General features: G+C 41.0%; 1 protein-coding gene across 1 annotated transcript in view; it reads right to left on the reverse strand.

The window, feature by feature from the left end:
* Positions 1-12,295, reverse strand: part of LOC139313131 (neuronal acetylcholine receptor subunit alpha-7-like) — a 95,100-nt gene that overhangs the window by 1,583 nt on the left and 81,222 nt on the right. The window contains exon 9 of the mRNA XM_070938528.1: positions 2,217-2,326. Coding sequence (XP_070794629.1) covers positions 2,217-2,326 — 110 coding nt within the window. The remainder of the gene's footprint in view (positions 1-2,216; positions 2,327-12,295) is intronic.

Here is a 12,295-nt window from a genome sequence, read left to right on the forward strand (position 1 = left end):
ATTCAAAGTCTGTTTTAACTGGGTAGCTTTTAAATAAACTAATATCTCTGCCACTGAGAATACTCAAAACATTTCTTGAACTTTATGAAAATATCTACAAGATGGAAAACAATCGTACAACTAAAGAATATGTCTTGGAACGATTACTCAGATTCCTGCAACAAGCAGATCTCACAGAGTATTATGTGGCAGAAATATAAAGGAGTAAGACTAGCACTTCTGTCCTGCAATGTTTTGTTATATCACAATGTTTAGCTCCCAAGACACCAATGGAGCCTTTTTAATAAGTACAAGGAAGAAATAATACGCTCCTGATGATGAATATTTAATGTTTTAAAATTACATTTTAGAGTGTTTACATGTGGAGGGAATTTTACAGTGGAGGAGGGGCAAAAGTGCAATACCATACATGATGATGTATTATTCCAAAAAGGTATACATGAGAAAGCAAGAAAAAAAAAACTTCAGAAGGTGCTATTGATGATCGTGAAATGCCAAGACTAAGGAAAAACATTTCTTTAAGATGACCATAGCTGATTCTAAGCAGAGTCGGGTCTGGTTATTACTCAAATGAAACTCATCGGGATATTTGAAACTGTAGACTAAAAAAATTAGAAAACATTTCAAAGGTAAAAGAAGGTAATGGACCAAAAAACCCCAAACCCTACATGAAGACACTCATGTTGTGAGAAAGAGTTGAACTAGAATTCAGAGGTGATGCTTTTGGCGGAACAGAAGCAACGGCTTGTGGTTAGGTGGCCATTTTTAAAGAAATGGGCCAAATGGTGAAACTAAGTCATGCTAGTATATCTGATGTTTTACTAATTACAAAGTGGGATTTTGTTGGGAACATTGTTTCTACTACTGATCTTTTGATATATAGATGCTTCCATAAATTAAAAATATTTTTCAAGATGGAAAGTAACTATGCAACAGGGTCCACATGATTATAAATTTGAGAATTGAAACTGAGATGCACAGTGTATGAACTAGACAAGAGATGGCTAACCTTTTTGCCATCTCATGCCAAAAACAGGGGGAGTGCAGGGGGGTCGTGAGTGCGCGTGCCCACACCCATAATTCAATGCTGCCCTGCCTCCCCCCGCAAATGTGTGTGTGACCCCCCTCTGTGCTCCCCCCGCTTTTTGCATGCGACAGCAAAAAGGTTACCGGTGGGTGCGGTAGGCCCATTTTTTCACCCTCCCCAGGCTCCAGAGGCTTTCTTGGAGCCTGGGGAGGGTGAAAAGGGCCTCCCCCACCCCCCGGATGCCCTCCGGAGGCCAAAAATGCCCTCCCAGCACCTCCACACAAGCTCTGTACTTACCTGGCATCCAAAACGGGCCGCGTCAAGACTCCTGGGAAGGGAGGGATGGCATGGGCGGGGCCATCTGAAAATCAGCTGGCTGGTACACGCATGCATACTGGAGCTGAGCTAGGGCAACGACTTGTGTGCCCACAGATATGGGTCTGCATGCCACCTGTGGCACACGTGCCATAGGTTTGCCATCACAGAACTAGACCCTAACAGGTCCATATGGGAGATTCCACAGAAGGTAATGGAGAAGAACAGGTGACCTATGCAACAGTGCCAAGTAACAATAACATGGGGAAGAAGAAGTATTAGAAGCTGGAGAAGTACCAGGGCCTGAAGGAGGAAGAATGGATGAAGAAAACAAAGGTCAAAGTAGTTCCAGTGGTATTAGGAACACTTGGGGCTGTGACATCTAAGCGGGAAGAGTGGCTCCAACAGATCCCAGGAAGAGCATCAAGAGTTTTCTGCCCAAAGGAGTGCAGTGCTAGGAACAGCTAAGATACTGCATGAACCCCCAAATTCCCAGGCCTCTAGTAGAGAACCCATGACTAAGGAAGACACAAACCACCCAGAAGGATGAGTAAGAAGTCTGTGTATGTGTGAGAGAGAGAAACAATTCTGTATTCTTGTTTTTGTTTAATTTTTAATTCACTTTTCCTTATTTTTCTTTTTCCCTATATTAAAAGAAATAAAAATACTTTTTTGAAAAAGTCAAAAGTAAAGATGAAAGGTCTCCTGCTTGGTCAGTCATAAATCCTGCAGGCTCAACATAAACCAAGGTGAGGAGAGGAAGTAAGAATTAGTATCCTACCCTTAAAGCCATCTGTTCTTTCTAGCATCGTGTAAGTGATGAGATATATTAGATATCGCTGTTTGTGAAGGCTGATTTGTAGTGGTCACTTACCCACTGGGGCATCTTTCCTGCTTGAGGGTCATGATGATGAAACTGAAGCACCAAGACTGTTACTACTACAGATAAACCAACAATGACCATGATGCTTGCAAAATACTGAGCTGCAGATTTAAAAGGGAAACAAGAATAAACAGTTACTTATTGTTTTCGGATTCCCAGAGTAACTGATCACAGGTTTATTTTACAACTTTCAAGCCCTAAAAAAAATAATTTTAGTAATACATAATGCTACATTGCAAAAGAGTTACCACAAAATACATCTGGTTAAAGCATATTAAAGAAAAAAATGAAACAACTACATATTTCTAACCCTATTAAATTTAATTCCACACTTCCTGTTTTTCATCATGTTCTTTGCTCTAGAATGCTGATGACAAAGAGAAAAGAGGTAATGTTATTAGATCACGTATCAGCAACTTTTCTTTTTTAGATGCTCAAGACAATAATCCTTAGCAATTGCAAATGGTATGTGTGGTGCAGCTAGAAATGTTTTTATGGATGAGCAGGCAGTATGATAGCAAAAACCTTTATTAAGTCAACAGAGTGGTTGCAAGATATTGTGGAAGGCTTGAGCTTAACTCCCCAACAGGCAAGATAATTAAACTTAGGAGCGTCAGCTTGAAGCCTGTGCTCAGAGAGCATCTAAAGTAAGCCAGCAATGTTTAAGAAAAATAATTACCTAATATTTAACATCTAATTCCACCTCATGTTGGAATTCTGAACAAATATTTGAGCCATGCTAGATGAATATAGTGTAGATATAATTATACCACTGATGTGCTTCTTACTTGTTTATCGAGTTGCTAGGCTACCGAAATCCAAAATGGCTCTAGACAACGTCACACTGTTTGTTTGTTTGTTTGTTTGTTTGTTTTGTTTGTTTGTTTGTTTAATTTATCTAGCACTTCCCTGCCCCCCATTTCACATTTGTGACTGGGCAGCTCACACAGTTAAATAACAAAACAATAAACAAAAATAAAAAGCAATGCAAAGCCCATTAAAACAGTTAAAACCATAAAACTTAATTTGTGGGAAAATACAATCTGTACAATTGCTATCAATATAGCTAACTCACAGGCTCCATACCACCATTGGATCCCCAGGCACGATGACATTAATGGAAAACAACATGGTTTTAAAACAGCAAGCAACCAAAATAGTCTCTCTACATTCTCCCCAGCCTACAAGGCCTAATTGCATCCAATAATTGTTTTATGTTCTTCCACTGTGTTCCCCCAACAGATCACGAGCAAAGATTTGGTCTGGCTCAGCCAACTAAAAGAAGCTTTAGATACATACTGTTCGTGTTAATTAAATTAACATGAGTTAGCAGACGTGATCTTGGTATTATGTCTCTTTTTAACAGCACATTCACAACACAAGAGATTGAGCCTCTTGTGTTGTGTTGTATTGTGTTGCTCAAAAAGGTAGATGTTTTCTATAAGATAAAACAGCAGTAAAGATTCAATCATAAAAAGAAGATGGTACATCTCAAAAGAATGTCTGGAATCACTTGATCCTGAGTAAAAGACTTTAGAAATTGCTTTGGAGTGAAGAACATGCAGAAAGATTACCCAGTACAAAGGAAGAAATATGAGAAACAAACTCAAAAGAACGCCTCCTTGATTTTGTTTATTGTAAGATGTACTGTACCCTACACTAATAAAGGGGCACTCCAGAAATTTCAGTGGCATCTTATCTTGAAGGGATGGCATCCATTTTGACAGCCTGTCCAAGTGTGTCTCTCTGTCCCATCTTATACTAAACAAAATCAAAGCAGATCTTTCTCATGCTTACTTCCATTTCTGGATTGTGTAAAGTTTTCTGCAAGTTTTAGGCTGGCCCATGACTGAAAGTAAGATTTGGTTGATGTTGCAGCTTTCTTCTTAACAGTTCTCCCATACCTTTCCCCACGGTCATCCTTAAATTTCTTTACATCCAGGAATTGAGCTCAAAACATTGAACTGAATATTGGGATTTAATTATAATTTGCTCCAAAGGTAAAAGGATGTGGGGGGACGCATGCGCCAGGGTGGGGCGCGTGCAAGGGGCTGGACATACACACGTGGGGTATGTGCAGGGGCGCATGTGCATGCACAGGGGAGGCATGCAGGGACCCCACGTGCACATGCACGGAGTACATATAAGCATTGCATTTTGGGGGTTCAGGCACGCACATTTGCAAGGGCGCTTTGGGCACTCAGTCCAGAAAAGGTTAGCCATCACTGTTCTATGTGGCCGCATTATTTTATTTCTTACACAATAGAAGATATCAGCCTGCCTCTTATATTAATGCAGAATTATCAGTCTGCTGATGAAACTACAATTCTCAGCATTCTTTACAGCATACGAAAAAAACTCGACTGTTCTTGGTTGCAAACTGCCCTTTTCTGGGTGTCCATAAACTTACTCTCTACTCCCCAACATATGAAATTCTTGTCTAAGAGAGGAAGCCTTGCTCATGCTTCTGGATAACTTCAACCATTCCAACTACCAGCTCACAATTCCCAACCAGCTTTACAGGATGGAACCTTAACAAGAAAAAAAATGGCAGATCTCTCTTTGGGGGACAGCTATAACAATTAAGTTGGCATAACATTGATGTCTTTTGTGACACTATTTATTGAGAATGTGCCTGTTTAGATACAGTTCAGACATCACTGTTTATCTTGCATTTTTACTGCAAAAAATGGAGAATCAGTTGAGGGAGAGAAAGAAAGAGAAAAAAGAGAAGAGCTTCTTAACTGTTTAGAGGCACCCACTGGAACAGCAAAAAGTCTCAAGAAATGGACTATGAAGACTAGATAAATGTAGTTGATAATAAATGGCATCTAAAAAACCATCTAAAAAACCAGGTTTTGAATGTTTCTTCACAAGAAGATGTTTAAAAGGAACTAGAACTTCAGGACATAGGTGTAACTTAACCTACTGAAGTATGAAATATAAGCAAAGCAATTTCTTATTTTAGTGACCTTTTTTTCTTTGGGCTGCTATCTGAAAAGACAGCAGTACACAGAAATGCCATTTGACTGAAGTTTATGGTTTTATAGATGAAGTTGTAAAACATTCTAGCCCATCAGAATCTGTGGTAGACTTCAATTCCCATCACCTTTGAATATTAGCTATGCTAATTAGAGCTGATAGCCAGGTGAGAAGCAACATAGGAGCCCTGTGGTAGAGTCAATTGCTATGAGTAAGATGGTGTATTTTATGACAGAGTTGGGAGAAGGCTCTTGGTTTAATTTGGACACCCCCAAGCAAGCACATCTGGCTTCCAGAATTTCTTTCTAGGCTGAAAATGCATGTGTATCATGGAACAGGTCAACTGCTGAAGGAAAGAAGAAAGGATAATCAGAAGGTGGAACGTGTGATGGAAGATCCCACTCAGAAGAATTGAGAAGGAAGAATTGAAGAGCAGGCTGAATGGTGAAAAGACTGGACAATGGAGAAAAGGGACTATGTTGGAAGAACAGTTCAGGAGATGAGTAATAGCACCACATATAAAGAAGCATGACCAAGAAGCCTCAGAAAAAGAGTTATTTTTTTCTTTTTCCCCATCCTCCTTTTTAACTTAGAAAAGATCAGAAACAGAAAACCAAAAATAAAGCAAAGAGAAGGACTTAGCAAAGTCCAGGGATTAATTTTAGAAATGTAATGAAAAAGAGGGGGGTGGAAACAGTTAAGAAATGCAATGAACACTCTCTAAATAAATTTAAATTAAGATGCAATTATGATGTAAGAGGAAGATCTGTTTATATGGTTGCTAGGAGTCAACAATAACTTGATGATATACAATCAATCAATCACCCAATCATAATAGAAAGAAGACCATTGTCTATTGGAAAGATAAGCACACATCAATGACTTTGTCAAATCACTTTAGTTGGCAAGTGTGTGTGTGTGTGTGTGTGTGTGTGTGTGTGTGTGTGTGTGTGTGAATGAGCTGCTGCCTTTTTCCCACCCTCTGGATTGTCCCAGCAAACTTCCTTCTCAAAACGTTGACCAACTTGTTTCCTACTTCAGATTCCAAGAACTCATACAATACTGAGAAAGTAGATATACAAAGTAAACATACAAAAGGGAGAATATCTTCCTGTCTTCCTTCGCTATCAAAGAAAAGGAGTGGGTGGGCTGTCAAATCAAGCAGGAAATGGAAGGGAGAAAGAGAAAGGAAAGAAGCTTCACTCTTTTCTCACCTGCTGCTTCATCAGTCTGAAACATCTATCATGCAGAGCTAACAGCAATTCTGACTAGATAACAATGTGAGAAGAAAACTGTTATACTTAAAGCAAAGAATATGTTCTCTTGAAATAGATTGCACATCATTGATATATCAGGGATGAAAGGACAGTCCCTGGGGTCATTTTTTTTCCTTCCTGTGCTCAAAGTATTTCAGACTAGAGTTTCAACCATCTCTTGCCATTGGCCAGAAGCTGAGGCCCCAATTATCTGGAAGGCACTGAACGGCCAAAATGCAGTCTCCTTTGAGCTCCCCAGATGTGTCCATGTCATTTTTTTGACAGCCATATGAATGTTGTTTTCTACTGCCTTCGTCCAGGAAGCTTTTCAGCTTTCCAATATAATCTATGGTGCTGGGATCTTTCTGAGGTTGTCCCATCCAACCACTATCCAGGTCCAAGCCTGGTTAGTTAGCTTGGTGCTGCAACTGGTTGGATCCTGAAAATAAACAGCCTCTTGCTTACTGAATTTAATTCCTTTCTGCAATGTTTAAATAGGGCTTCGCTCTTTCTTTTCTAACCAGCTATTTTGTCCCTCTCAGCCAGCTTCGCTTCCTACTTCCGCTGTTCCGTCCCTTCCTTCCAGATGCAACCACCCTGCTCCTTCATTCTATCTGCACCTTGTTTTGTTTCATGGGAGGGAACTATTTTTCAATTTCCCAGCCTAATATATAGTTTTGGAGTTTCTTGGTAATCTCCCATCCAAGTAATAACCCAGCATGACCCTGCTTAGGTTTTAAGACTAACCAAAGTTACTTAGGGACTCTTACATGCTCCAGTTTTCTCAAATGAGAGTAGCAATATATCAATCATCTGGAATTTCTTTAAAAAATGGACTGGGTGTTCTACAATTGCTTTCTAGTTTAGCTGAATTGTGTGTAAATGTCTATACCTCAGTAACAAGCAAACTTCTCTTTTGTTTCTTTGGTGCCTGAAACCGTTATAAACAGGGCCATCAATTGAGCTACAGCATTTTTCCAGCTACGTCTTATTGTTCGCCATCCATAACGTTGTATTTGATAACAATTAATCAATATGAGATTCTGTTTCTTGGTATGTTGCTGAGTTCATTAATTGATTCATTTTGCTGAACTCTCAACATTGTTGTTGTGCGCCTCCCTAGAGAATGCCCAGGAAAGCTATCAAATAAATTCAGCTGCTGCCAGTCCTACTACTCTGTCAACCTGAAAGAGATTAATCTCTACTGGACACAACATTCTGCCTGTTATTGATCCAGAAACTTTGGCTATTATTATTCAATGTGTGGGCAGCCAATGATGATGATACTCCAGACTCATATAGTAGATTGCAGCAAAACAAAGATCCTCATCTTATAAATCTTACAGGTGAATCATACAGAGGTCTTATGGCAAATGTTTTGACCCAGAAAAAAGGCAACGAAAACAACTAAAACACCCGAAGAGATTTTATAAAAGTCAGAAATCCAAGAATATTTGACATGGCTTATTCTACGAAACAGTTATCCTCTGGCAAATAGTGGTAGATGTTTCCTATAGTCTGTGCTGATAAAGGTGTTGGAAGAAATTCCAGACATCTATATTTTATTCTGTGCAATGAACTTTTGTGTTACTGATGTGTGAATACACTTAGCTCCCAGGAACTAATCAAGATGTGCCTATGTGTGTTACCTATGTCTGAGTGTGTATATGTCTCCCTATTTAATCAGGGAGTATGCATATTGGTCGCGTGTGTGTGTGTGTGTGTGTGTGTGTGTGTGTGTGTGTGTTATGCTAACCCATCATACTGCATTTGTGTATGTGTTCACAAAGAAGCAACAGGCGGAGTGTCTAATGGTCTACTCTGGGCCACATGACCAGAAGAAACTCAGATGAGGATGGTGCGATTAGCAACATGCCTGGTTGCTGCCCAAATAATTATTTCATGAGGATACATTGGGCATTTTTTTTCCTTTGCAGTCCATGGTCCGTTTCAAGGTATTTTCAAAGTTTATTTTATTTTCACTGGCTTCTTCCACCACACAATATGTAGTCTCAATTTATTTTGTTCCTTAAAACTTAAGACTGTTCACAGAGTTTTATGCCTCTTTACATAATCACTTTCCAACATTCCAGTGGATTAGAAAGAGGGGAAAATTTAGTTTCAATGTAGCTATTGTAAAATCAGTCTAAGTATCATTTGCAAACTATACACTAAGCATCTGCTGGGAAGGTTATGGCACTGGCTAAAACTCTTAAAATCCTTACAGAAGAACAAAAAGAACTTTGTTCATCAGGTCTTAATGGCATAGCATTTGACAGAGAAATATGCACAGTCACCCAAGTTGTCCCTATACACTAGCTTCATAAATTGTAAGACTGCACTGGATATTTCCTCCAGAAATAAACTCTAAATCAGAGGTGTCCAACCTTGGCAACTTTAAGACTTGTGGAAATGGCTGGCTGGGGAATTTTGGAAATTGAAGTCCACAGGTCTTAAAGTTGTCAAGGTTAGACATCCCTGCTCTAAATCAAGTTTGATGGATTTTTCCCGCTAACCTATAACTACCTTTGTTCCTCCACCAGTTTTATTCAATATATTCAATACATTAGGGTTGGATAAGGTCTGTTTATTATCTCTTTATATTAATAGTTAAGTAGACCATTTCAACAGTTCAGAATTCCAGAAATATCATTATTTTATTTTAAGGCTACTATTCCAAACTCTCAGAAAAGAGCATTTATTTTGGATTGGTCAGTAATCCTAACAAAGATTTAATCAATTGATCTAGTTTTGAGTCATCTTGTCTTTCATACACATAATAATAATAATAATAATAATAATAATAATAATAATAATAATAATAATAATAATATTTATATACCGCCCTTCTCCCGAAAGACTTGGGGTAGTGTACAGCCAGAATTAAAATATAAATATACAATATCATAGTTAAAATTAATTAAAATCATTAAATAGCTTTAAATTTTAAAACCCAAAATTAAAACCCAATTTAAAATCATTCAATTTGACAGCCCCGCCTGTCGGAACAGTAGGGTCTTGAGGGCACAGTGAAAGACCCGGAGGTCAGAGATGTTACGAATATCCAGGGGCAATTCATTCCAAAGGACAGGAGCTCCGACAGAGAAGGCTCTCCTCCTGGGTGCCGCCAGCGTACCGACGGTACGCTGAGGAGTCCCTCTCTGTGGGAGTGAACTGGCCGATGGGAGGCTGTTGGTGGCAAAAGGCGGTCCCGTAGATATCCTGGTCCTATGCCATGGAGCGCTTTAAAGGTGGTGACCAACATCTTGAATTGCATTCGGAAGACCACTGGGAGCCAGTGCAGCTCGCGCAGGAGAGGTGTTACATGGGCGTAACGAGGTGCGCCCATAACCACCTGTGCAGCTGCATTCTGGACCAGTTGGAGCCTCCAAGTGCTCTTCAAGGGGAGCCCCATGTAGAGAGCATTACAATAGTCCAGACGGGAGGTGACGAGGGCATGAGTGACCGTGCGCAAGGCATCCCGGTCCAGAAAGGGACACAACTGGCGGATCAGGTGAACCTGATAAAAAGCCCCCCTGGCTACGGCCGTCATATGCTCTTCTAAAGACAGCCGTGAGTCCAGGAGGACACCCAGATTGTGGGCCCTCTCTGTGGGGGGCAAAGATTCACCCCCAATAGTCAGCGATGGCACCAGCTGACTATACCGGGATGCCGGGAGCCACAGCCACTCAGAATTGGAAGGGTTGAGCTTGAGCCTATTTCTCCCCATCCAGACCCGCACGGCCTCCAGGTAGCGGGACATCACATCAAGGGCAACATTGGGGTGGTTTGGGGTGGAAATGTATAGCTGGGTATCATCAGCGTACTGGTGGACTCTCACCCCAAAACCACAGATGATCTCACCCAGCGGCTTCACATAAATGTTGAACAGAAGGGGCGAGAGGACCGACCCCTGCGGCATCCCCCAAGCGAGGCGCCTCGAGGTCGACCTCTGCCCCCCTGTCAACACAAACTGCAAGCGGTCGGAGAGGTAGGAGGAGAACCACCGTAACACGGTGTCTCCAATTCCTAACCCCCTCAACCGCTGCAGCATGATACCATGGTCGATGGTATCAAAAGCCGCTGAGAGATCTAATAGGACCAGGACAGAGGAATAACCCCTGTCCCGAGCCCTCCAGAGATCATCAACCAACGCGACCAATGCCATTTCTGTGCTGTACCCCTGCCTGAAGCCCGACTGGTATGGCTCCAGATAGACAGCTTCCTCCAGGTACTGGGGTAGCTGTCGTGCCACCACACTCTCAACAACCTTCACCACAAAACGAAGGTTGGAGACTGGATGGTAATTTGCTAATACAGCCGGATCCAGGGATGGCTTCTTGAGGAGTGGCCTTGTGCATACAGTGTAGTATAAAAGAGTATTAAGCATCAATCCACACAGGCATCCATAGAATCCAACAATTTGGCGAGAACGGTGAAACATGTGTCAAGCTCTGCTCCTGACATATGTTTGTGATATCATGATGCAGATATAAAAGGGATGGAATTTGCATTGTGTAGTCACAATACTTGTTTCATCATCCATCATTTTGGATGATTATGCTGGACCATTTAGCCCAATGGCCCCTTTTTTCCCCCAAGCAATAAATTTGCAGGTCAAGCAAAATGGATTATGAACAATTGTTTTCTGTTAGCATTCAGTGGTTAACAGTACAGCGCCCCTGGTAAAGGAGGCTAATATTCCTGACATACATTCTCCATAAGAGGTGGTGCAGTGGCTCAGCGGTTAAGATGCTGGGTTTGTCAGCTGGAAAGACAGTAGCCCAGGTTTGAGACCTCAGTGCCACATGACAGGGTGAGTTCCTGTCTTGCCCCAGCTCCTGCCATCCTAGCAGTTCGAGAACACGAGTAGATAAATAGGTACCACTTTGGAGGGAAGGTAACAGTGCACTGTGACATCATGCTGGCCACATGATCACTGGCCTTTAGGCAGCATTGGCTCAATGGCCTTGAAATGGAGGTGAGCACTGCCCCCAATAGTTAGCAATGACTAATGGAATAAAATCTGCAGGGACTCCTTTACCTTACTTTACATTCTCCATAACATTGTCTAAAGCATGCTGTGCTATTACTCAACTTCACTTGTTCTAACTCTAAAGCTTTTCATGTTCATTGTGAAAGGTTTTTGTTTTTGTTTTTTGCTGGGTGATTAACTTAAGTACAATCAACTTTAATTAGAAGATGCAGACTTCTAATATTAGGCAATCTTCATATCATGTGTCTTTTGTCAGAATTTAACCTTGCTTACATGGGTTTTCTGCATCTATAAACTTACTGAGCACTAGGAAAAATAGATGTTGAGGCAGTTTGGTTGAGAGACTCTGCACTTTTATTTCCTGTTCTTGTCTAAGACACTTACTTTGCATATTGTTGTGTGATATACACTATTTGAGAGATGCGGAATGATTTTATCACTTCTATCCTATCTTTCCTTTAAGAGCAGTAGTGGCGCAGGGGTTAAAATGCAGTACTGCAGGCTACTACTGCTGATTGCCAGCTGCCAGCAATTTGGCAGTTTGGGTTTCACCGGCTCAAGGTTGACTCAGCCTTCCATCCTTCTTAGGTTGGTAAAATGAGGACCCAGATTGTTGGGGGCAATATGCTGATTGGAAACCGCTTAGAGAGGGCTAGAAAGCACTGTGAAGGGGTATATAAGTCTAAGTGTTATTGCTATTCTCTGTTCAACTCTCTCTCTTATCTTTGTGCAGTTCACATTCTCAACTGACTTGCTCTCCCTCGGTAATGAAGAGCACATCATGGGCTCTTAGCTGTAAAAACACTTAAATCAGGGAGGCTTTCCTATCACCATGT

This window comes from Pituophis catenifer, unplaced genomic scaffold (assembly GCF_029215685.1).
Source record: "Pituophis catenifer annectens isolate HBS135680 unplaced genomic scaffold, rPitCat1.0.hap2 SCAF_2, whole genome shotgun sequence".
In the NCBI taxonomy this organism is placed as follows: domain Eukaryota; kingdom Metazoa; phylum Chordata; class Lepidosauria; order Squamata; family Colubridae; genus Pituophis; species Pituophis catenifer.